This window comes from Musa acuminata, chromosome BXJ1-8 (genome assembly GCF_036884655.1).
Source record: "Musa acuminata AAA Group cultivar baxijiao chromosome BXJ1-8, Cavendish_Baxijiao_AAA, whole genome shotgun sequence".
NCBI classification, from domain to species: domain Eukaryota; kingdom Viridiplantae; phylum Streptophyta; class Magnoliopsida; order Zingiberales; family Musaceae; genus Musa; species Musa acuminata.
The window spans coordinates 38,148,790-38,176,678 of NC_088334.1; the positions used below are offsets into that span (position 1 = coordinate 38,148,790).

Genomic DNA, 27,889 nt, shown 5'->3' on the forward strand with positions numbered 1-27,889 from the left:
TAAACAGAACGAGGGAGCATATAAGATTAATGATGGCACATATTTTGGCACTGCCACAACAATTGATTGTTACACAGTTTTACTTTGTTAACTACTAAACTCATTTACCTTGCTAACAAAAAGCTAGAATAGAAAGATCAACTCTTTCCTAAGGAGTTGAAGATGCTAACCTTTTTGAGGCCTAACATAGGCCAAGTTTGAATGAATAGTTTTCCTATAAATATATATATATATATATATATATATATATATATACAAATTAACATTTACCCTTTTTTATTGACCAAATCCAAACTTCACAACAGTAGTAATTGTTTCTCCAATTACAATACAACTACAAGAGTCCAACTGATTCGGAGGTATGCCAACCTAAGGATCAGGTCCCCATTCCTTTGGTGCCAAAGGAATGGGTTTTGTGTGACAGAACAGCCAGCCACTTTGGACGCACGCCTTGTAAACTTTTATTCAACATGAACATTGCCTGGAACTCTGGTCTCTCACCTGTCCCCAAGATGATGAGGCAGGGAAGCAATGCTGTTGTACAAACCGGAAGAGAGAAAATTTGTCACCTTTGCTTATCAACAGGAGGAAGGCCGGAAATAAACAGACATATACCTACGGGTACACATTGCATCACCACTTGGAGTAATTTAAGTTCCAGAGGCCTGGTTGAAAGAGAGTCTACTGGGAGAATCAATTCTAACAATGACTTCTTCACCTCCAGATTCATCGCTTGAATTATCTTCAGCATGCCTTACGTTCCTGTCCCTGATTGGTAATGGAGCGATAGAACCCGATTTGCCAGACCTTCTTGGAGCTAGCCTGCTTTGTAGACTACTTCCCTCCGATTGAACAGACACAAGAGATCTGGCATCTGTTGTTCTTGATGGAACTCTAGGGTAGGACAGGCTGTGTGAATGATTAGATGTTGAACCGGTCATTATATTTCGGCAGTGGCTACACCTGACATTCACCTGCAGTTCGGAACATCCATGTCAACTTACAAGTGGAAAAAGAAAGCAAATGGTATATAAAGTTCTAGTTCACTAACCATGCTCCCGTATATGCTTAGTTCCATTGCTTTGGCAGATAAACTTGTTGATTGCTTAATGGATTCATTAGGACTCTGATGATGTCCTGTGGCTTTATACAGATGCTCAGGCCAGCTAAGCAACCCTATATGCTCCATGCTCGGGGTTCTTTGTGGTTCACCAGATTGTAAGATCCACGAGGCAGATCTCTTTTGAAGAGCACCATCAGCCTCAGATACACCAATGTCAAAAAATATCACCCTGGCCCTTGTTTCGACCTGGTACCTGGATGCAGTGTGACAGAAGCTAAGACTGTTCACACCTGCAATTAATGGAAGTAGCTCAAAGATCAGATTTCTGAAATGTAGATATAATCATCAGCTAAACCAAGCACAGCAGCATCTAAAATTTCACAATCGTTGCAGTTTATTGGTGAAAGGATCAAGAGCTACATCTGACCACCCATGCAACATGCTTTCAAATGACCAACATGATAAGACCTGAATAACTGGGCAATAAAAGGTCAGCCTAGCCTCAGGCAAGTTGGAACCTATATCCTGCTAAACCAATAATCTATGATAAATTAATTACCTTCTTTCTGCAATCATTATACAAGTGCATTGGTGATGAAGGTAAAAGAAACCATACTATTTCACCATTTTTATAGCATTTGTTCATAGCTTCAGGGCCCAACCTCTATTGCCCTGAAAAGATGGTTTTCCTAAACTATTGTAGCTTCTCATTCTTTGGTTCTCTAACCACAGAATAATTGCACAAGCAAGTCAAATTACATATGCACAGGCATAAAAATCTGTGTGAATTAACGGAGTATTGCGCTGATTTTAGTTTATAGGTATAGTGTGAAGTTTTTTATTTTCCTTGATCACCCCTCAAACTTTCCCATCTTACCTGCTAACCAGGTTCAAGTACTCACCTAATCAACCAGCAGATAAGTAACATTCAGAATTAGATTAGCAATTACAATTTCACTATTGAAACCTTACAGAAACTTTTTCAGTCATGATTACAAAAGAGTCCTGTAGAGCAAGACATCGAAAATATTAGTTGCTATGGCCAATTCTTAAACAGTTACACTCAACCAAGTCAGTTTGGGTGTCAACTTGCTTTTCAGTCTCTACATAGTCCAACCAAGGAACCAAATCATGTGTGCCGATGCTGGGTTAACCATCTGATTGACTTGTACCATTTGACATGTACCATTCCTACTCTCAAAACATGATAATATGGTATAGAAGGGATTGCCCATTGCAGCAAGTTCTTGAATTCATTAAATTTGCTGACTGGTTCTGGTATCAACTATTTTCATCGACCTCTGTTAGTTCAATTAAAGAATTAGATCACATCATCTGATGCTGGGCGCTAAAGGAACAGATATAATTTATTGGCATGGGATGTAAAGAAAGGGGCCTAACAATTGAAGGACAAGAATAAAAGAAAAAAAAAGGGGAAAAGTAGAAAAGCAAGTTGGCTTCACACCAAGAACATAGGTTCTAAATTAAAAGAGACTCACAAAGGTCAGAGCCCTAGCCATGCAACCATTCTTACTGTTGCCTTTGAACTTCAAAAACAACAGCCGGTTGGAGAATGAGAAGACGGGGATGGGACTTAAGTTTTAGGCATGATGGTTTTGACTTTTGAATAGATTACTTCATATGCTTATAAAATAAATATATACATATTGGTACTGTTTGAAGCACTTTCTGTTTTATATATTGAATTTTAACATATTCTAAGGATAATCAGAGACACTGAAGAGCATTCTGTTGCTATATGTAACTAATGGAAGCAGATGTGTGGATTTAGTGAAGTACTAATGGGTAGAACCACAAATATCAATAGTAAGGGTTTATTAATAATACAATAATACATGTAGATGATTATGCAAACTGGCAGCAAAGATTACATCATAAGCATGCCATGTTCTCAATTTGAGGTTGAGTTAAGAACATACCTATTAACTATGATCAACATAAGACCACTTAAACATAAGACATATTTTCATACCTGAAGATTCTAAATCAATAAAGCTTTGATCAGTTTGTGATGACAGCAATACTGCTGGAGATGTTATCAACTGTTCTTGATCATTTTGAGTCTTTATAAATCCTTCCAATAAAAATCCAATAGACTTTGGTCTTATTTCTACTGCTTCTCCTCTTATATATTTGTTCATACTTGATCTTTCAGCAATAAGACCCCTCAGTTCTTGCATCGACATTTTCTCAAATATTTGGGGAAGCAAGATTTTAGCTATGACTATAGCACTTTCCTGCAAATTAAACATCAAACAAGCAGAATTAGAAAAACAACATGAAAGCTCAAGCAACCTGAAATAGCATTGGGAAAGCTATAAACAATGAACACATTTTACCTCAATTCCCATTTAGTTGTAAAATTTTTTATTTACAACAAGGATATGTAAAAATAACAAATAAGCAAGTAGCACAATGTCTAAATTGCAGAATCATGGAATTCAACTTCTCATAAGAGATATATCTACCTTCCTAGTTGCATAAATAGGTAAGCATATACTATAGACTTCTCTGTGATGCCAAATTATGGAAAAAAAATTTAGTAAACAGCTAAAATATGAGAATGGAGTATAGCAAAAGTACCTGCCAAAGAAAATCTTCAATAGCTGGGTCTGACATAAGTAATGACAGTATCTTTTCTGATTTAATGAAGAAATAATGGACAACAGAATCCGTAACCATGTTGCAAATATATGGCTTTCCAGTTAGAACTTCATATAATCCCAAAGTGCTTCCATGTGAAAAGGTTGGATGCAGTGAATGCTTGTTTCTCAAGTTCTTACTTGTCCACTGAGAATAAACAAAAAACATGTATCACCATGAAGTTACAAGTACCAAGAAAGCTTAAGTCAAGTATTCACTGTTGTTTGGTTTTCAAGCTCACCTTAACTACTCCAACGGAAATGAACCATATGCCTGTGGGCTTGGAACCCTCTCTATACAAGTTTACACCATGTAATGTCATTGTTTCTTTTGTTGAACTGCCGAGAGGCTCACGGATAGCGGAAGGTAGTGCACCAAGCAAAGGATGGGAGCTTAATAATTCACTGATTTTTGGCATTTTTACCATAGGTGGATTTCTTAGAAGCTTTTTTAAGTCAGTCTGCCATGTTAGAAAAATTAATTTAGTAACAGAAAAACAAAGGAAAGTTCAAAGGTTAGTGATTTGACCAATGAGTAACCTGGACAGCATCATTGAGATGAAACATCTCCTTTTCTTCTAGTAATCCAACTTGTTCAAGATTTTGCACATACTCATTCAGATGTTTCAATATTGAATAAGTTACTTGTCTGGTCTTCACAACACGGAGGACCTACAAATAAAATTAATACAAAGTTGTAGATCAAGCATATCAGATATATATATATATATATATATATATATATATATATATATATATATATATATATATACACACACACACACAGAGAGAGAGAGAGAGAGAGAGAGAGAATAGCAGAGTAAGCCTATGTATTTACAAGAAAAGAGAAAGAAAAACCAAAACTACGTAGTATAGTAGTTGACTGTCTTTGTTAAGAAGTTACAGACCTGAGGGAATGTAACACGAACATCTTCCAAGAACTTTCTAGCTTCCTCTCCCTCTGCATTGCTTTCATTGATAACGGCAGTAGCAATTACACTCTCACCTGGTAGAGGACGTATAAACACAGTCATACATGCTAAAGATCAAGAATAATTGATAACTCAAAATTATTTTGCTGGTATCTATTACAATTCAGAAAACGATGGAGACCAGTAGGAACCATTTTGAGTTTAAAAATTCATGAAATGAATTTAGCATGGTGAGTAATACTATCTATTAACATAGAATCAAAAAGAAAAAGGTAGCAGCTAACATGTAATTTTCTTCTTCTTACAGAATATTTCACCTTGATCAACATAGGGCCAATATATAGCACAAAGATATGCAAATATATATATATATATATAAAGTGCACATAGTCAAAGATAATGTACCGAGAAAATCATGGAGTTGTCCCCTTGCTATTCTATGAGCACGAAGAAATGCTGCACATATATAACATGCAGACTCCAATCGTTCCACAGTGAAATATGTGATCAGCCTCCGTGGAAATTTGCTCACTTGAAGGAATCTATAATAGTATGGGAAATGAACACTAGATTTTAAACCCTTCCAATCACATAAAGGATCATTTGCTACTAAATCCATAGCTTCATCAACAGATCGCATCAACAGAGTTGCTGTAGTCTGTGTTATCCTTCCTTCTTCAAGCATTCCCCAATAAGAAGCCTGAACACCTGAAATATTTCTCTCATTAGATCTTCCACAATAAAGTTAGGATTTGGAGAAGTAATATCTTTCATAAATTCAGTAAGTTCAAATGCAACATGAGATAGAGCACTAGCAGATCTTTCAACAAAAACTAGGAAAAGAAATCTGAAGTATACCGGTCAATAAGAAGCTAATTGGCACAAATCTTGCATGGAAGTGTGGTGGTTTAGAAAAGCAAATTTATCACTTCAGTGTGGCATGTATCACAGCCACAACGAGAATTATATCTAAGACATGCCAAAGATTTCAACAATACAAGCAACTAGATCCAATTTGTCTAAAATTCTCTTTAGAAAACAAATTTCATGACTGACAAAAAAAAAATCAACCGTCCAGAAACTCAGAGGTCTTTAATATTCATTCGATACCCGACCCACAGAAAAGAGCTAGAGATCAACCTTTAAGTTGTTATTGATAAGAAAATAAGCCAAAACATATATTGTCATGACTCATGAACACAATAGATCAAAAAAGTGAAATGCTTCATTTTTGACATTTCTTTCATATTATTATGCAGGTTTGAAGCTGACCTATATAGTAAACTGAATCATCATTAAATAACTTTGTTAATCGTCATGAATGTTCATGTTGTACAAGCAGCTTACCATTTAGAAAACGGACACGAACATCTCTCAGGTTCATCATCTGCATGTAAGACTCACCCTCACTGATATTATGAGGATGTATTTGACCTTCATCCAAGTTACTTAAGCATGTGATGTATCGCCTTACGGTGGGCCAATCAGCCGGCCCAAGTTCTTCATCATCTCCAAGATCACGAAAAGACTCCAAGGCCTTGTTCAACATTTCATACCTTGCATAGTTTAATATGCGAATCTGGCATTATAGGAAATTACAAGAATTAAAAAATAAATTATAGATAATACAGGAACTAGAATCATTATAGTATAAATTATATAGTGCTAAATTTTAGCTACATTATATTTCACAAGAAATGTTCTTCTCCACTTTTTGTCTTATCAAATCTTCGTTGTCACCGGGAACATTTATGCTGCCCATTGGAATTGAGATTTCGAGGAAGTGTTTACAAAACCTTCTTTTGTCTGAAGAAATGATTCATCAAAATAATGAGTCACCCATTCCATTGATATGGACACAAATAGCTTGCCGTGGTAAGCAACAAAATGTGGATAGGAAGAATAGAAAAATGCTTCAAAAGAAAAGAGGGTGAAAAGAGAGAGAGAGAGAGAGAGAGAGAGAGAGAGAGAGAAGAAAAGTGTCTTAGTCTAATTTCACAACAGCTATGCTATGTAATTAATTTAAGTGAACCAGTCACTGAATAAGGAAAATACAAAGTTGTCCAACAGGTACTATTATAAAATTATTAACTAATGGCACTCATTCTAATTTAGTCATCTAAAGATCCAAATTTATGTGACAAACTCTATTGATCATTCAAAAAAGAGCAAGTTTTGAATATGTGAAATTCCAATTAATTCTTAATAAATAATAATTATAACAGATATAAATGTACAACCAACACCTTTGCCATTTCAGATCCAAAATAAAACCATCAACAATGAAAATCAATAAAGTTAAATAAGAGAAATATGAACCATGATATCGTTCTAAAGAAAGCATGGTCCTGCACAATAAATGATTATGACCAGTGAAATTAACAGAAGAAACCTAACCTTCTCTGTCGAGAGTTTATCCATGTCCAGCAGCTGCAGGAAGAACTGAACAGTTGATCCGTTCAAAATTAGTGTCAAGAAAACAGTCCCACCAGTAAAGAATAAAAACTGCATTAAACGAGCATCATCATATTTCAGGTTTCTCTGTTGGGAAAATTAATATGATAGCTTTAACATAAAACATACCAGGGTCCCTAATTCTCGTTTGAGAATTGATTTATCCAAGTTGTCACTGGCACGCTAAAGAATACGAAAATCAGAGGTAACTAAGTTAAATTTTGAAACAGAAGATCATCAATTTCAAATTAGCAAATATTAGTTTGCTTCATTTTATAAAAGGGTCTCTCATGGCACAACACTGCCACCAATGTAAGGTCTAGAAAGGCTTGATACGCGTCGTCATGACCCTACAAGTAAAGATATTGTTTCTAGGAAAAACCTAAAACAAGGAAACATCACAGGTACCAATGCGAATACCAGGACATGATGTCATTGTGGAGAAGTACAAAATAGCATGATACTTGAAACAACCATAGTGTGTACAAAATGATGCATCATGTGCACTTCCAAGAACCATGGAGAAAAGTGTTGAAATATAGAGACCATAGAAAATAAAGCATGGAGATCTAATTTAAAATTCTTCATCCACAATAAGACAAAGTATGAAACAATAAATTTGAACCGATACTTGTACAGGACAAATATTTAACAGCAAACAAACTAGATGTGACTGAGTTTACATGACAATAAGATCTTGCTTTCCAGCCTTCTAATTGATTGGAATTCATAAACAGTGTAGGTGCAAGAATCAAGGCAACCATGAAACATAAACAAATTGAGATTTAAATTACAATTTAAAATTTTAACACACCAGTAACATAACATTTAAATAAAATGGAACTTCTTTCCTCAAAATGAAGGAATTTTTGGACAATAATTTTACTGCAAATAGGACTTAGAAGCCACCAAAAAAACCCTACAAAATAAGTCAACAATCACAAGAAAATGGTGAAAAGGTTACACAACTAGTAATCTAGTTAAATCTAAAGATGGGTCAAATAAGATAAATCCTACATCGTTCACTTTCAGTTGAATGAAACTCACTTTGATTTCTAAAACCTGAAATGTTCTTGGTTTCTAACAAGCCGATGAAATAAATTCCAAAATCAAGTCAAGGGTAATGATCTGACTGAAGTAAACAATTGTTAACTTGAAATTTATTTAAACATGGAGCCAAAATATATTTTAGATGATCACCTAGGCTTTAGTATGTTGTCCTATGATAAAGACAAAATATTTATATAATCTAGTAACATTCTTTTGTTTTAAGATATATGAACCCTCCCCAAGTCAACTTTCACTTGTTAACATCAATTGCTTCTTAATTCTTATTATAAATAGACCCAGTGTTAGAGACAGTGTGCCTGTGCAATTTCTACTTTGAGGAACATCATATGCAAATAAAAGAAAACAATTGTGAGGTTATCATCTCCACTGGTAAACTCTACTTCTGCTGTTGAAATCCTATTTAAGACCGTGATAACCATCCCATCTCAGTCCTACAAAAGAAAGGCTACAAGCCCATGGCTTTCATTTCCCACGAAAGGTAACTCGCAGTTTCCTACAAGACTACAACGATTTATTATTAAGTAGCTTATGCCTCAGATATACAAGAAAGTATATGTCAATCATGCAAATAGACGTCTTGTCATTCTAACATGAGCCTGTCCATCCTCAAAAAGATGAATGCAGATTTATGCATAACACATCTTGATGTCCAATTTGTTGCCAAATGATGATTGATAAAATTATGATCCAGAAAAATAAGTTTGAAAAGTAAGCCAAACTTATGTAACACAACTTTGGTTATAGCAAATGTATGAAAAGTGATCACACAGACTTCATTTTTAGTAGCTTCAAAAGCAAAATCAGCAGTCAATTGTTGTGTTTCTAAGAGGATAGACAACCATGTATCCAATAAATATAAGTGGAGAACACAAAGAGAAGACCACTTACTTTAACAGCGAGTGCCAGGGCTAAAGCAACCGTCCCTCGTAATCCTGACCAGACAAGAATAATTGCCTCTTTCCATGTAAGACCATACCCAAAGTACTGCAGCAGGGGAAATAAAGACCCAACAACTACGATCCGCGAGACTTGAAGATAAGCATAGAGCAAAATGACATAACCCCATGAAGTCCCTGGTCACAACAAAACATTCAGGGTCCAAAGTCCAATTTGACAGTAGTCTTTTGAAAATATCGCAGATATTTACTTTTCTTTTACTAAATAATATGTATTTTTTCTTTTACATTTTAACAACTCACTTCCTAGAAAAAAAAGCAAACTATATAAACTAAAATTTTCTTGAACTTCACCATGTTTGTCTAAGTGTTTGCCTTAACATGTTGTAAAGTAGATCGTCTAAATAAAGTGGCAGAAAAGATCTCCAGAAACTTCGTCAAAAGATTTCAGAGAACTTTTTGAAGTGTTCCCTATGGTAGAAGTTCAAACTGTCTGTTGTTGAATTATAATCAATTTGATCCTAAAAGAATTTTCATGGCAAAGACAAGCCATATATAAATTTTCAATAAACAATCTATCATAAACATAAGCTACACAGACATACCATGTCTTTCAAAGTGACTATCATTGTTGAGTACAGCTTCAGCAATAACCACTCCACTGAAGCAAAAGAATATAACAGTAAGAGCTTAATCATGGTGCACAGTCGATAAAAGAAATTACCACTTTACAAAAAGAAATCTTCTTAATAAACAGGGTGCCGTGGTGCATTATAATGAAATTTTAACTGCCACTATTTATCCAAAAGCACATAAACAAGCATTTGAAAATATCACTACCATATTGTCTATCTCATGATTGTGTTTCTTATGTCAAGGATGAGAGAAACATCTAACAGACGGTATGACAATAAGAACAGAAATAATTATGGTAAGCAAAAAATTTAGTAGAATTGGTTGACTAGGGTTTATCATAGGAATGTTGAAAAAAAAAACTCTCAGCCTAATAGAGAAAAAACAATGAACAAAAGCTTTTTATGAGATCCATGCCTGAACTGAAGTAAATACATATGAATATGTCCTTCTAAATCTCTCTCCCTTAAGATAATCCAAAGGAGATTAAGAAAGCAATACATTCTTCCTATGTCCAATAACACAAATAATGTTATCATCATATAAATTATTTCTTGAATTAATGCCATGATGATAGAAAAAGAAGTCCGAATTAGTGGGGTTACCAGGAGAAGTATCTCCCTCAGCTAATGAAACTCATTTGGGAATATTGCCATATTTGTCACACTCCTATCTGAATGCTCGGTCAGTTAATTCCAACCCAGTGACTGAGAAAATAATAGTCTTCATGAAGCTCATTACACTATGTATTTCTTATTTGTAATCAAAGTGTCTCACTAAGTTAGATCTCTTGTGCCCTTGTAGGTGTGTGCTACACTAAATTCAATTTTGTGTCAAGAACTTGCTTCTTGGCTTCTTGCTCCTTTACAAATCCTTCCATCATGTACTGTTCTAGACAATCTGCTGATATCTGTTACTGGATTCTCTAATTCTAAAAAATTCATATCCCATACATAAATGAAGGCAAAAGTCATGAGATTCAGTTATCAATAATACGGTAAAATAAAGATAAGTAGAGGTGAAAATAAATAATAAAAGAATTGCCAGAGCTCTTCTATTTATTGTGTAGATACAAGTCATGAGGGATATAGTACATAACAACATAAAGCCAAAAGATTAAGAAGATGATGGCGGAGTTGTTAAAAACATCATATGAAATCTCCGACATGAAACAGCAGATAAACTAGTAATACCTTAAGATGAATATCAATGTATTGGCGATGTAAGCGACCATTTCCCTGAAAAGATACAAATAACTTACGTTTGTTGTTTCTGAAAAGAACACTTTTTTAACATGAAATTCAGGCATGATGTAGTTATATAACCTTTTAAAGTTATTGTAATGCTAAGTCATGAACAGCCAAATTTAACCAGGTACAGATAATACATAATGTAGGCTAGATAAATGTGAACCTAACAGACTATTTTCTGATGCCTGAGTTTAGTGCAGCCTTACATCATGTTAGCCAATTGAACAATGTAAAATTTGTGTATATAACATGTTTAGCAGACAGTTTTTGTATTGCATAATGCTATAAGGAAAGATAAAGAAGCTATATGGAGATGGATAGCCTCAGCAGGATTAAACATTTGAGCAGACAAGTTACATACCAAAAATGGTGCAGACTTCGCTGACCATCACCCTTAAAAGCTGTTCTAGCAAAAGCAGCATAAAACCTGCCCGTACAAGTGAAGTGCAAAGAAAGTCACACAAACCAAAATGGTGCAGACATCATTGCAAGAGAAAGTGCACTTACATTCCCAGAGTCATCACTGTCAGGACCCCTGAAACATCTGCCGCATCTTGAGCCTGGTATGAAAAGAATATTCATGGATGATTACAAAAAGAAAGAAATATAGTATATATCAGTGATTGTTGTACTGCCCGAAACGGTATAGTACAAGCGGCACATACTAATCTGGGCATGGACCAATAAGCAGACCACCCCCGTTTCAGGTGGTTCGATTAAACCAGGGTCTGCCGTACCGAGTCATACCGCTCGGTACGGGCGGTATGTACCGGTCCGAGAGTACTGTAGCACTATAGCAGTTTACTGTAGCACTGCTGTAGCAGTATACTGTATTACTGTAGCAGTGCTACAGTACTCGATACACCTGGGTATACCGCTCGATATACCGTACCAGTACCGAGCCCAGGTCGAAATACCAGTACGGTACGGTATTACGAACCTGGATTAAACCAGTAAAAAAGTAGACAAGCGATGGGCCCTAGTCCATTAGGGCTCATGTTCGCTAGCCCTCTTCATGCATACGATGCCACAGCCCTCGCCATTGCCTCTTCGCCGCTGTGATGTTGCTGCTGCACTTCTTCACCTCCTCTACTTTCTTCTTCTTCCTTCTTCCTTTTTCCTTCTTTCTCCTCTGTTCCTCCACCATCCCTTCCTCTTCACTCTCTTTTTCTTCCTCGTCAAAACATTGGTATGCACCAACGTACCATGTGTCAGTACACCAGTACAAACTGGTACATACCATTCCAGCAGATTGTCGAAATGGGTCCAATACCCAAAAAGACAAACCCTAGCAATATACTGTAATCTGTATACAAGAATATACTGTAAACAACCTTCTTGGTAAATGAACATTAGATTAGTGGTGTTAAGCAGATGTGTAAATATTGCAACTTGCCTTGGCAGAATCATAAAGAAACTTCTGGTGTCAATGAAACACAGTTTGCACTCCCCATATCATAAATGCACAATAGTGGGCTCTTGTTACGCAATTGTACGGACTCATAATCTCATATATGATTACGTTAGCAGTATCATAGAGTGAAAACTACCATAATATAGTGACATGTTTCACTATATACTAAAACCCTGAAGGGTCTGAATATATAAGTGTGCTGGATGTTAACCGACACTAGAAAACTCAGAGGTGAAGCTTCGGTTAGCAAAAATGCAAATTTATCAAAATTGGGATGAGGTAAAATCCATAATTAAGAATCAAGAGATGGATACTCCACACTTGAAACTTACCAATCATTGTTTGAAATTAATGACCTCGGTAGTACAAACTTGTGGATAGCATCAAAAGTTCCTACAGTTCATAGAACGTCAAATAAAATTCGATATATTTTTCAATAATGTATTCTTTCCCAAGAAATCCCCCACGATTCATCACAAACCAAAGAAAAATACATGTGAAAGTCTGAATCCCCTTGCTTTGTGTCATCAAAAGAAACAATGTCTTATGACAATGTCAATAAATCAAGTATCACTTCAGTTACTAGAAATGAATGAAATCAATATTTATTTGCTCTGTTTACCTGTTTCTTAGAATTCCGTTCTGCAAACTATTCATCTACTGCCATTCGCATAGGGCTCTCTTTTCCAAAATAGTTTTGTCATGCATGTTAGTCATGTTCCTTGCATTCATGGTTATGGAGTTTTATTTCATAACAAGAGCAACTAGGGTTCAACTGATTGAATAAATTGCAAGTTGCATTCTCAGACTGCTTTCAATGAGTCATCTAACTTTGTCCTTTCTGTAATTATGTCATCTCCAAACATTTCTAAACTATGGTTTGCAAGATTGGTAATATTTATTAAAATTAGCTAGGGATAATATGACTAGAATTGGCAGCACTAATTAGATCAGATCAGTGGGATCAAAATTGGTCGAAAGAATAATTTAACAAAATATAAATAGACCCAAAACTTACTTGGGAGTTCTGAGAATGGAAATGGACAAAATTGTAACTCTAGGGATTCTCTAATCACCATGTTGGCAAAAAGTTAGGTGATACACAAGGTTCGCCATACCGATGCGTACCGCCCGGTACGGGCGGTACGTACCGGTCCGAGAGGCGACCGGTACGCGGACCGCCCTATACCGGGCGGTACACCGAATTCAGTATATATCGGGCGGTAACGGTCGAAATTTCGACCGTTACCGCCCGGTACCATTCGGTAACGGTCGATTTCGACCGTTACCGCCCGATACCACTCGGTAACGGTCGAAATCGACCGGTACCACTCGGTAACGGTCGAAATCGACCGGTACCACTCGGTAACGGTCGAAATCGACCGTTACCACACTGTAGCAGTGCTACAGTGCTCCAACGGTCAAATTGACCGTTGGAGCTCTTTCTCCTCCTATTTAAACTAATCTTCTCTCCCCTATTTCATTATACTCTCTTAAACTCTCTCTCAAACATTTCTTTTCTCTCATAAACTCTATAAAACAACGATTTGTGAATTCAATCGAGGTAAATTTGGGAAGATTAAGAGGAAGAACTTTCTAATCAAGAGGTATGTATTCGTTTTCTTTAATTAGAGAGTAATTAAGTTATTTAATGCTGTGATTAGTTATTTTAATGATGATTTAATCGAAATTTGTTTGATTTTATATCAATTTAATGTCTTTAATACCTATTAGGGTATTTGTCATGTTTATAGTGGTGAAAGAGAAGTAAATGATTAGTGTAGATAAATGATAAGTTTATCATAATTTGAATTTTGAATCATATTGGATTAAAATTACATATTTAATGTTTCTTTTATGTGTTTAACATATATATGATGGTAAAATAAGTTTAATTATGTTTTATTAAAGTTATTTAATACTGTAATTAGTTATTTTTACGATGATTTAATCAAAATTTATTCGATTTTATGTGAATCCAATATCTTTAATATCTATTAGAGTATTTGCCATGTTTATAATGTTGAAAGAGAAATAATTAGTGAAAAATTAACTATATTAATCACATAATTAGTGTATCTAATGATTTTAATACTTCTTTTATGCACGTAACATATTTATGATAATAAAATATGATTAGTTATGTTTTAATAAAATTACTTAATATTGTGATTAGTGATTTATGATCGATATTTGGTCAATTTAATATGTTTATACTTTATAGTTTATTTAATTTAAATTTGATAGGATCATGGCACCAAAGGAACAGTCACACGATGATGCATGGGTTCATGCCCGAAAGTTAGATGGAAACCGTCATCATTGGCAATGTATTTATTGTGACTACATTGGTAAAGGTGAAGGAATAACTCGAGTAAAAATGCATTTGGCTGGTGGGTATCCTGACGTTGCAAAATGCAAGAAGGTTCCAACGGAGATCCGTAAATTATTTCAAAGCAAGATGAAACAAGCAAAGGAAGATGCATTAAAAAAGAAGGCAAGAGTTGAGGAAGAATATCATAGGGCTACACAGGAACCAGTTTATGATCAGTATGAGGGTTGCGGCGATGAAGTCGACCCGGATCTCACAGCTGGGATTCGTGCATCATTGGAGCATCAGCATACGGTCGATGAAGCAATGAGGCATCGACGACCTGACTCACAATTAGAGCATGGTAGTGGTAGTGGAATCCAGAGGTCAACCAGCATGAGGCAACCAACTGCTCCTTCTCAGTTAGGCCGAACTAGTAGCATGAGGTATGGTGGACTCCGTGGTTTTATGAGAGGTCTTGGCAGGAGGTCCGCACCAGATATTGTTGATATTGATCCGCAAGCCTATCCCCCACAAACAGCGAAACAGACACGGATTGACGATGCATATACAAAAGAAAAAAAACGGGATATTGGGAAGGCAATCTCAAAATGGTTTAACTTTCATAGGATTCCAGCCAACACAGCCCAAGGTCCATATTATCAGAGCATGATCTCCTCTATTCAAAAGTCTGGCACGGGGATCCAACCTCCAACACCGAAGGAGATTCACGGCGTGTACTTAGATGAGGAGGTGGCAGAACTAAAGGATTGGATCAAATCCTTCAAGAGGCAATGGGATGAATATGGAGTGACATTGATGTGTGACAGTTGGACAGGACCAACAAGAATGAGTATCATCAACTTTCTTGTTTATTGCAATAGAAGAGTGGTGTTTCATAAGTCCGTTAATGTTTCTGAAAAGATCCAAGATGCAAACTACATTGAGAGCTTGATGGACACTATGGTAGAGGAGATTGGACCACAGTATGTTGTCCAAATAATAACCGACAATGGAGCGAATTTCAAAAAAGCCGGTTTGCAATTGATGGAAAAAAGAAAAACTTTGTTTTGGACTCCATGTGCAGCTCATTGCATAGATCTAATGCTAAAGGATATTGGTGAGTTGGATGCGGTCAAGAAATGTGTAGCTCGAGCACAATCAATTACAAAGTTTATATATAATCATCATTGGGTCCACGCATTAATGCAAAAGTATGTAAATGGTGAGATACTTCGACCTGGAATTACTCGGTTTGCTACAAATTTTATTGCATTAAAATCATTACAGCAAAAAAGACATGGCTTGAAGGCAATGGCTAGCTCACAAGAGTGGTCTGAATCCAGATATTCGAAATTGAGTGATGGAAAGAAGATAGAAAAGGCCATTCTTTCATCTAGATTTTGGGAGACTATAGCAGAAATCATAAAAGGTGTGGAACCACTTTATATTGTCCTCCGTAAGGTCGATATGGACAAGCGTCCACAAATGCCGTATCTTAAATATATGCTGATTTCAGCAAGAGAGGAGGTCAGGAAAGCATTCAAAGATGATTTTAAGGCCGACCAATACGTACGAATCATTGATCGTCGGACCGAAGTTCATATGGATCAAGATATCCATAATGCAGGTAAATTCATATTCAAAAATACTTAATTTATTATTATTTAGATAATAAATTATCATACTAACAAAATTATGTTTTGCAGCGTATTATCTAAACCCGGCAATTCAATATCGATATGCTCTCGGAACGCAAAATAATTTCCTAACGACACTACGAAATGTTATATATCGACTTTTGCCAAACACTACCGAGGCAGCCGATGCTCTTATGGAGGGTCGATTATTTCGAGAAACAGTTGGTTCATTCTCCGACGTTGTAGCTATATCATGCCGTTACACTATGGATCCTGGTGAGGAAAAGTTATGCATATTGATTATCAATTATATTTAATGTTAATTATTTGTTATGCTAATAAAATCTTATTTATATCTTTTTGCAGTCGAGTGGTGGTTACAATTTGGAGGCGATGCACCACATTTAAGGAAGGTTGCCGTTCGTGTACTTTCACAGACAACAACATCTAGTGGTTGCGAACGTAATTGGTCAACGTTTGCGTTGATTCATACGAAAGTCCGCAACAGACTCTCCTACAGACGGTTAGAGAAACTAGTATATGTCCATTATAATATGCGGCTAAAATTGCGATGTGCTGAGTTGGATAAGGAGCCAGAGGAACCAGATATTGATCCCATTGACCTCCAATTCTACAACGAAGATTCAGAGCCAATGTTAGATTGGGTTGAAGCAGCAGAGAACCAAGAGGATCCTCTACTTGATGAGGCGGGAGATCCTCAGCGTCCTTCACGTTTTATCACCGAGGCAATAGAAGAAGAAGAAGCACAACCCCAACAGGTAGAAAATCCCCCTCGATTACAACATGGTATGAGTCAAACTGCTCGAGGAACTACCGATACCCAACGGTCACACTCGTCCGCCCAACGTGCAAAGGCAAAGGGGAAGGCAATAGCATCAGTTGCATCGTTGGAAAGAATCGAGTCGGGCGACGAGACACCTTCACAATCACATTCTCTTTCTCGTTCGGTCCAGAGACATGACAGCAACACGGACAGCAGTGCCTCAACAGATGATGGCGGTGATACCGGGCAGTCGTTGGTCTCGTCTGCACAACTTGAGGGTGGTGAATGGACTGAGGAGCAATATTTTACACATGCCACTCAAGATTCAGATCATGGAACTCGACAAGGTACTGGTCAAGTTTATGCGCGGAAGGGAAAGGAGAAGGGGAAGGGGAAGGCAGTGGATGAATATGAACAAATGCGACAAAGCATACATGATATAGACACAGAAAGAGACTCATCGTATTCACAGCCATCGTATTATGAAGAATCATATGGGCAACAACAGTATGGTGATAGTTGGTCATCCTTCTCTGAGCAACAGCATGATACAGAACAACACCAATATATGCCTCAAGAGCTGCCTCGGACAAATATGATTTATGACGATCAATCTACGATCAGTACCACATTGATGCATCAATGGCATACGGTGTATCAATACACTATGTCATGGGATCAATTTCATGATTGGGTCCAACAAACGTATCATATTGATATGTATCGGATCGAGGACCCCGATCCACCACCCGTGGAGGCTCGTCGTTCGTTTTGGTGGTAGAATTAACAATCAGGTATATCTAGATATATGATTATTTAATTCATTTGAATTTTAGAGTTTATATTGTAACAAAATAGTCTAACAATTCAACTGATTTTTCTATAGATATTTCAATCTATAACGAGCTGAAATACGAACCTCGAATAAGACTACCTCAAAGCCCGAAAAAGATATGTGATGCTATTTTTATCTAATTTACATTGATTTTGCTAAACTTATACTATTACTATATTTATTTGTAACTTGAAAACTCTATCCTAACTTTTTTTTTAATTTTCAGGTATTTTCGGAGGGATAAATCGGTAAAATCAAGTGTACCGAGCGGTACACCTCGGTATACCGCTCGGTACGCCGTACCGTACCGTACCGAGCCGACGTCGAAACGCCGGTACGGTACGGTTCGGCGAACCTTGGTGATACAAATATTAATAAAGAAAAACTTGACTCAAAGAGAACACCAACAAAATCTGAGGTTAATTATGAATCTCATTGCATTTCTCTCCTCTATTATGACATATCTATTTCATTAGGAAGTTAACAGTTATTCTTTGTCCTCCCCTTCCATCCCCGGCTCCCCCAATATCCTCTCCTCTCAGATTTGATCAGGGACAATCAGACCGAGTTCGAGTCGAACTCCAATTTGGCTCAGCTGGAGTTCAAGTTGAACTCCAAATCGATCCCAATCTGGCCAAACCCAATCCAAGCCTGAATCCGAGCTGAAAGACCAGATCCTACGCAGCTCAAGTCTCACTCAAGTTCAGCACAACTTGAGTTCGAGCAGAACCCCAATTTAGTTCAACCGGACTTTAACTCGAATTCTGATTCAATCCAAATCTAGACAAACCTAACTCAAGCTCAACCCCAAGCCCAAAAGCTGGGTTCGACCAGCTTCAAGCTATAGCAAGACTCAATCTGAGTTGGACTTGGATTAGGACCAAAGTGGTGGCCAGTTCAGAGAACCAAATTCAAGTCCTACTGGGATTAGGGGGCAGCTTGCGCCCCAATTGAAGTAGGGATTAAAGGGTGCCAGCCCTAGCCAAGGGGAGACTCCTAACCTAGTTAGGACTCTACCCCTCAAGGCTTTGAAAAGCAAGGTGTGGTAGCCTCTTCAAGCATCAATTCAGCAGCCTCCTGCATATTCCAGCCGGCCCTAGCCTTTCTCCTATTCCAACCACAAGAGAGAGAGAGAGAGAGAGAGAGAGAGATCGAGCCGAGAGCAGCAGCTTCATCCTTAAACAGGATTAGCTCTGTTTCCTTCTTCCTTCTGCCTGCAGCAGCCACCTGCAATAGAGAGAGACAACAGGAGATCCAAGAAGACACAGCCTTCTTCCATAATTCAGCAGCAAGCTTCAAGTAACAGGCCACTGCAACTTCTTCCTCTAGCCAGTATAGGGCCTCAAAGCAGCAATCATCTTCTTCATCTTATTCTTCAAAACAGCAGCCTTTGCTGCATGTTCCAGCCAGTCTAGGGCAGAACTCGACCAAGAGAAAGGATGAGAAAAAGGGAGAGAAGCCGGCAGCAAGCTGTGACTTCTTCAGCCTGTGTTTGTGCAAAAGAAGTCCGAGCATTTGACGCTTGTGAAGTCTTTCAAATTAGTTTTCCTTGTTTAGGTACTTCTATTTTCAAAGCAAAGTATATCGATTTCCCCTTTTGAAATTATGTTTTCTGCTGCAAAAGATGCAACTTCTCCACAAAGATGTAAAATTGGCTCAGAGGAAGGTTCAATGTTGCCGAGTCCTTCCCCCATATGGATCAGGTTTTGTCACCGATGGACAACAAATATTGCAACTATTATGGCAAACAGCAAAAATAATGGCTTTAGTCTCGCAGCAATAGTTGTGTCAATAAACACAAAAATAACAATATCTTCTCCATTTCATAGTCAACCATAGGTTTTGTTTCTTCTTTCCTTCCATTGTTCTTCTCTTTCTTCTTTCAAGGTTATGAAATAACCAACATTGGCCAAAATTGGTCAACTTTGATTGAGTTTGGTTTAGTCTAAATATCACTATGACCAATGTCTAAATATCAGGCCAAGATATCAACCTGAATCAAATCAGTCTTGTTACCATTATGGACAAGGCATTGTTAGGACCCTTTTTCTGAGCTTTTGAATAATGTTTATTGACTCTGTTTAGTCCAGTTGTTTATTGAGTCGGTTTGATTCAGTTAGAGTCAAGTAGAGATTTATTTAATATTTATTTATTATTAGAGTTCAAGTCCTGATGGATTCTGGGTGGAACTCTATAAATAGGGATGTAACTGCTTCTTTTTAGTAATCTATGAAAAATATTATTCTGTCTTTTGACAAACCCTAGGAGGGCCGATCCCCTCGAAGCGATCAAGGAGGGCTGATCCCCTCGAAGCGATCAAGGAGGCCGATCCCCTCGAAGTGATCATCCCCTTTCTTCTTCTTTTTACGATAAGATTTTAGGGTCTTATCATTTGGTATCAGAGCGACGATAAGACTTTAGGGTCTCTTAAAACATATATCAACCACATGTCAACTACTTGATATTCTTGAGGGAAAGAAATCATAATATTGCATCATAAAGTTACTTCTTTAGATGATGCAATGCATACTCAACAGAGTTTTCAGCATATTGAACACATCAGTAGGAATGACCTGAATCATCAGCTTAGATGTTAATCTAGGACCTCATGGGTGATCTACACTAAGTTTCTGCATATGTAATCTAGCTAAGTTCAACTTATACATATGGTGATGGAAGATGCTCAAAACTAAATTGGATTTAGTCTAAGCAAAATCCAACCAATATGCATAACCAATTCCTCAACATAATTTAAAACATACTGAATAAATGTCACACACTTGAAGAGTGACATATGAAACATGAGAAAAAGAACTATTGAGAAAGACAGAAAATCTGATATAAACATCATAGAGATGTGCAAACTTACCGTGAAGAAAGCAATATAGCTCACAGCTAGAGTCAATGTGATCTCTATAACTGTGTCATTGAAAATGAAGCCCAACCATAATACAGATACTATTCCAAAAGCTATGCCCATAGCTGCACTGCAAAATATAGATCCACATTGACCAGATTGCATTTGTTAGCCTAATTATGCGCAACAAAATATGTATACTTACGCTCCAAGTGCAACTTGTGACAGAAATTTTATTATATCTCCTACGTTGAAGCTCCGACCTAGGACCATTTGGTAGAACAGCTGAAATACAACAATTGCAGTCCTGGAAAAAGAAGAGAAAGTTCAATACCCAATAAAATTCTCAGAATTGTACAAATGCATGTCTAGATAACATATTATTAATTGGAGAAACAAGTTCTGTTTACATATTTTAGTGCAATCAACTTTGTCATTCATTTGAGTACTCAAAAACAATAGATGAGCTCCAACTTGTTCCATGGAGCAAAATCAAACGTTCCAACCAAGGGTTTTGTTTCATGGCCAATACCATACCATAATGTTAGGGCTTTAAGTAGAACAGGAAGGGGGTTAAATCAAATTTGACTATGAAGCAGAACAGCAGATCAGGTCACTGTTCAGTCATCAGACTAGAAATATGATCATATCCACTCTTAACTGGATTAGATCTCAATCCGAAATGGGTCAGGTGTATTCATTGACAACCCTCAGGTAGCATGGGGGCCTGGCATCTGAAGGGGATCATAATCCGACTTCGATAGGGACTCCTTGTGTTTAGTTTCATGGTTGAATCCTTCAGTAGCTAGTCATGTATCAAGTAGCACAGCACAATAGAAGTTGACTAGTAGAAGCCAGTTAAAATTCTTGCCTATATCATCACATCTTCAATATTGTAATTTGTTAAAGACATCATGATGACACTTGGATGGTATGGCCATCCTTGCTGTCTAACTATTTTAGGCTGGGCCAAATCTATATCTTATATTAGCAGAATCCAAGATAATTATAACCAATATGACATTTAAAGGTAAGGTTGCCGCCATTGACCATCTCCCAGACCCCGCATTGGCGGGAGACTCATACAGTGGGTACACCTTTATGACATTTCAGGACTCAAAAGTATGATTATTCTCAAATAAGTTTGCAGGTCCTTATTTCTAGATCAAATGTGGTAACTATAATTTGTATTGCAGTTCTATATTAGGCATTATATGGGGTTTTGGGGAGCTAGAAAAATATTTAAGACTACATTCTGGGTGCTTACCCAATTCTACCAAAATACAGTTTACCCTTGATCAATTCAATTGTCTCCATCCAAACTTGATCTTCTATAAGGTGGCTTTTGTTTTGGTTTGTTTTGTTTTTTATTTTTATTTAAGTATGTAATGCTACCAGTGAAAAGTTACGTTTTTAGCCACCATGCACGAAAATTCAATGATGTAACTTTCAGGCCAAATACAGTTTATTCTTGATCAATTACATCGTCTCCATCCAAACTTGATATTCTGTAACATGGCTTTTTTTTTTGTTTATTAACTATGTCATGCTACCAGTGAAAAGTTAAGTTTTTAGCCACCATGCACAGAAAATCAATTATGTAGCTTTCAGGTTTTGGAAACAGTATTAACAATTTCCATGCATAGTATATGTCCATTGCTTAATTTAGGATATCTCAGAAATCTTATGATATGCAATCAAACAAAACCAATTAGACACAGTCACCATGTTCATCATTTTGGATCATTTAACCAAAGCTACTAACTGTGCTCCATTCTTGATTAATGATTACTTTGTCCCTAACAGATCTTGATATCACTCTAAGGTGTTCTTTTTTTTTGTTCAACTATGAAACACTACCATTCAGCAACTTATGTTTCTATTTTTAGACATTGTGCAAGCAGATCACTTGCCTCGGCCTTGCAGTTTCCAAATGCATTATCAACAGTTTGCATGCAACGTGTAGGCTTTTGTTTGCATTAAGATTCACCAAGCCTTAAGAAAAATGCATTCAACCAAAACTTAAGAGATATCATATGCTTCTACACTGTTTTGCTTTATTACATGAAATATGGGCAGCACCTCTAATCCTAGGATTTCAGTTAATCATCACAAAGTCCTGAATAGAATTGTGCAATCCTGGGATTTGTGATAATCAACATAAAATGTAATACCCCGATTATTCCCACGTTAGAAGTGGGCAAAATTAAGATAAACTTATAAGGGTCTAATGGATGTGCTACTATTAATTTCAATTTAAGCATTTTGACAAGACTAGGATATACTTATAAAGACCAAATAAAGTTGATAGGCTATCCCATCAGGATGACACAAAATCCTAAAAGGAATTATGCAACAGAAAAGAATGACTTTGAAGACTCAGTTTGTCAAATGATCATATCATTTTCCATCTCTCCCTTTTGCAACGACAATATTGCTCGTTTAGGTCTCAAAAAAATATTGAGACTTTCAGATTCTAGTATAGAAGTGACTCCATGATTGCTGCCTTCTAATTTTTGACCTTTCTTACTCCCAAGTGATCTTATTCATCTCATTCTTCAACTATGGCTCCATAGTTTCTGGATTATTATCCAGTCAGCACCACAATAAAAAGGTTCTCCCAGCTTTTATTCTTGTAAGTTTACATTCACAGACATTATGTTTCTTGTGATGAATGGCTTTACCATGCTATACCATCAATACCAAGAGGTACGTGCTGCTCCAATTCTGGACTGGGTCTCAGGCTGTCTGATTTTTAGCAGCATAACCTAATACCATAAATGGGTGAAATGGGTATCTATAACTCAAGCCAATTGAAGAAATTAACTCAATCTGCCAGTTAACAACTTAAAGCATTTAAACTAGTATTTCCCAAGTTCCCAGAGTTGTTCAAGACCAAGACAGGGAAAAAGAACGAAGTACAAAAGAGTCAGACAAAAGTCATGCCACGATTGATGGTACCAGTGTTTGTAACTAGCCAACCAGCAAATAGGTATGCGATTCAGTAGTCATAATCAAGTCCTGCTTGCAAATAATCCTTGGTAGTGATTTAATCCTTAAAACCATCTAATTAGGATTTTTATACAAATCACCCTGATCAGAAATGACTTACAACTTTCAGTAAAGATGAAGGAGCTTTTTTATACATCTAAGTGTTTTCGACTTGTTTTTTGTCAATTTTTCTCAAATCATAATTGTAGAAGATTACTATAAAAAAAATTAAACATAAAAGGGAATAGGTTCCTGTCCATGATAAGTAATCCTCTTAGCTCAATGACAATTGCATCTATTGATTTATGTTGGCATAAAAAAAGAAAATCATGAAGTGGCCCTAACTTTTTAACTAATATGTTTGCCTGCGGTGAAAAATCAGTTATAGAAGGCCAATCAAATGGCCAAATCCTCCAAAGTTTTATGAACTTGTGCTCCACGTGCATTATCTTTTCAAAGATATTTAGACAATAAATATATACTAACGCATAGCAGTAAAGAAATCCGATCACTACCTGCTGGTGGAGACTAAATTACAAAACACCATAGTAATCAATGGAACAAATTAGCTGAAGTTGCAATGCACCTTTTGTTGCTTTATGTGAACTCTAAGATGGTCAAACATTGGTAAGTCATGAATCTTCGCCTCTTTATCTAATTAGAGCATATGACTTCTCTTGATTCTTATTGTCTAGAGTGAGTTTCAGATTTGATAAGAACTGCTGCAGAAGGCTGACACACGTTTAGCGCTAAGCCTTCTTGTTGTTGCACCCACTTAAAAAAAAAAAAAAATTCTACCCTGCTTTCAGATTCAGAATGCAGCCAAAATCGAAGGAACACCAACTGTGGAATGGAAACACAAATCTTTAGCAGTTGGTGAAAATAGATGACATATGAAAAGCTCATACCCATCATTCATCAGGGATTCTCCTTCAATTATTGTATTCATCTTTTTACTTGCTCCAAGTTCTTTCAGTAAAGCCACAACAGCAACAGGATCTGTGGCACTAAGTAGCCCCCCCAGCAGCAATGAAGTCTTCCAATCCCAACCATAGGGAAAAGTAATCTGCAGCACAGTTATCATAGGATGATTGACTGACTTATTATTTTCTTTAACTCAAGGGTAACTTTCTAAAGAGAGTTCATCTTATTTTGTAAATAAAGGCAGGAGAAAATCACCTTTAAAAAATAAATAAAATAAATTTTATGAGGCCATGATAACACACCTTCACAGCAACTCCAAGGAAAAAGGTCGATATAACCACACCGGGCCCAGCAAGTAATAGCATTTGCACCATGCATCTCTGCATCAACAACAATTTCACGTTGATGTCAGTAATAACCACATCATTTCTTTTCAACTGCTAACACGGTTCTCCACATATTAAAATAACCATATATTAGAAACCCAATACCCAAGACCCAACCTTCTAAGTTAGCAATCCTTCACCAATAGCAACAGAAATATCATTGTTTACTATCCTTCACGAAGATGAAAGAAAAGAATAGCCAACAGGAATTAAGTTGAGGTTTAAAAGTGCATATTAGGTTTTGCAAGACAGCTCAGTCAAATTATGAGTTCCTTCTTTCATACAAACAAATTGAACTGCACTTGCCCTTTGTCATAACAATGACACAGCCAAGGTTATTTAATTTCAATATGATTAGTGAGAGTTATATGTTTTCAACTTTTTTGTAAAAGTCATGACAGAAGCTAGTCAATATTCATCAATGTTCCTTTCCTTTTCAGTAAAAGAATTAGTTGATGTAAATGAGAGGGATGATGCAATGGTGTCTTATATGTCATCTACTTACAAGTTCAAATTATAATTCATAAAAAAAAAAAATTTCACAATATTCCGTCATCACTAAAATATAGGAGCTCCATTCAAAAAATTAATGTGTTTGCTTTGTGATTTCATCATACCTCTCCAGTTAGGAAAAAACATGCAAATTGTTGCAGCCTCCAAACAACAGAAGAATATGGAACTTCATGTCATGACTAACCTACTGATGCAGATTGTGATTGCATTAAAATCTACTGGGTGAGCAGATAGAAAACTCAGCATAATATAAAATGATAAAGATTGGCGTAGTAACTCTCAAATACAATAAAATTACTTGATGAAAATGGAAGAAATGACCATTGAACATCTGCACCAGTATAAGATAGAAGAATACCTTTATTTGGTGCACTTCCAAAGAAAAGGAACTCTCAAAAAGAAGAGCAGGAAGGAAAACAGATAGCAGAAGATTGGGATTTATGTTTGCCCCTGTATGACAACACAAGTCAATTCATCAAGATTGATAGCTAGATTTATCGTGTTGACATTGGCCACAATTCAAATCAATACTTACAAAGACGAATGCCAGCTCCTAATTTTCCTAATCCACCGCTCGTTCCATATTCTGGATCCAGAGTAAAAAAAGGATAAGAATTAAATACCACGGAAGATGGCGATCATATCAGCAAATTGTAACACGGCCAATCAGCAGTATGACACCCACAAGAATAGCAACCTGAAGAAAGCTAACAAGCTACACCAGTATAGGAGAAGACCAAACTCTTGTAATTGGTTCGGTTCAATAATTCAATTTTATAGTCTCAAGTTCTAATGGTTTATTCAATTTACTGCAGAATAAAAAGCAAAGCATAACATCAATATCACTAGAAGCAAATGAATTGTGTCCTAATAGCAGTGAAGTTTATACTGACACTTGGAACAAGGTTTCAGAGTACATGCTAAGGAACACTGCGGAATCTGGGAACCTATGATACACAAGGAACACACTGGATGCACTAAAAATTATGGTACGTGACACATACATTTATTGTTCACACAAGACGAGGTTTGCAACTCCATACTAGAATTCCTCTGGCATGTTGAGTTCTCTGAACACAAGGCACGGGCCTCAAGTGTGGGCAGAATCTATCATGAAAACTTGGGAACTCCAACACCAGAACAAGCCTGGGCTTGTGCTACTGAATAACCAGCTAAATTAATTGTTTGGATCCAACCCCAATAGCTCGCCGAAATAGTTATATAAGAAATCTTGTCATCAAGTCGAAGTGAGAACCACCGACTCAACATAACACGCGTGCTCTAGCGACAGAAAAATGAGGTGAGAACCGTCGATTCAAGAAAACACGCATTGTCCATCCATAAACCCTCAAGAACTTGGACAGAAAAACAAGGTGACAATCACCGATTCAAGAAAACAAGCATTGTCCATCCACAAACGCTCAAGAACTTTATCTAGCGACAAAAAAAAGGAGTGAGAACCAGCGATTCAAGAAAACACCCATTGTCCATCCATAATCCCTCAAGAACTTCATCAAGCGACAAAAAATGAAGTGAGAACCATCGATTCAAGAAAACACGCACACGCAGTGTCCATCAACAAAATCTTCAAGAACTTCATCCAGCAACAGCGAAATGGAGTGAGAACCATCGATCCAAGAAAAGAACGCATTGTCCACCAACAAAATCCACAAGAACTTCATCTCGCAACAGAAAAATCGGGCCAACAGACACGGACCGATCGATCCAAGACCGATGCCGAGGATGAGCAGCGCGACGGTGTAGGGAACCCGGGTGCCCCTCAGCAGGTGCCTGGAACCGATCCCGAGCAGGAGGGAAATCCCGACGAAGATCACTGCGTCATCCGGAGATGGTCCCTCGCCCTCCGCCTTGCCAGCGTCGTAAGGGGCAGGCACTTCCGCCGACGCCGCCATTGTACCACCACCCCTACCGGCGGGACGCGCCCAGATCTCCCTCTCAGGGAGACGCCGAGCGGTCGCTCAAGAACGGAACGAGAAACCCACAAAGAACCGACGACCTCGCACTCTACCTGAAGCCGGCTCTATTTATAGAGGCGAAGGTTCGAGAAGTAGCGGCCTCGCCGGCTAGTATGCCCGGCGGGAGTACAAGCAAATGAAAACCGGTTACTATGCTGCTCTCGGTGCTACATATGGTCCGAGGGATATATAGTTGGCAGCTACTTACTACATTAAATAACACATTTTTTAGATCAATAATTGCGATAATTAAACCCTTCTCCCGTGATCAATTATTGTGATTTTTAAAGACAAAT

The 27,889-nt window shown here is 37.1% G+C and overlaps 1 protein-coding gene across 2 annotated transcripts; it reads right to left on the minus strand.

The window, feature by feature from the left end:
- On the minus strand, positions 1 to 27,763 carry LOC135587791 (sodium/hydrogen exchanger 8-like). Of its 2 annotated transcripts, XM_065079559.1 has the most exons (24): positions 27,335 to 27,763; positions 26,153 to 26,203; positions 25,976 to 26,067; positions 25,021 to 25,098; positions 24,703 to 24,860; positions 21,009 to 21,110; positions 20,816 to 20,933; positions 11,470 to 11,522; positions 11,324 to 11,389; positions 10,906 to 10,950; positions 9,685 to 9,740; positions 9,072 to 9,256; positions 7,242 to 7,295; positions 7,056 to 7,163; positions 6,006 to 6,237; positions 5,064 to 5,366; positions 4,635 to 4,732; positions 4,267 to 4,398; positions 3,969 to 4,187; positions 3,668 to 3,874; positions 3,057 to 3,321; positions 1,052 to 1,353; positions 616 to 974; positions 1 to 534 (listed from the first exon to the last, which is right to left on the minus strand). In XM_065079559.1, exons 1-23 carry the CDS (start codon positions 27,528 to 27,530, stop codon positions 651 to 653), a joined length of 3,444 nt encoding a protein of 1,147 aa, XP_064935631.1. In that variant the 5' UTR covers positions 27,531 to 27,763; the 3' UTR covers positions 1 to 534; positions 616 to 650. The 2 variants fall into 2 exon arrangements, with proteins under 2 accessions (XP_064935631.1, XP_064935630.1); XM_065079558.1 differs by having other exon boundaries at positions 1 to 974.
- Between the last annotated feature and the right edge of the window lie 126 nt (positions 27,764 to 27,889).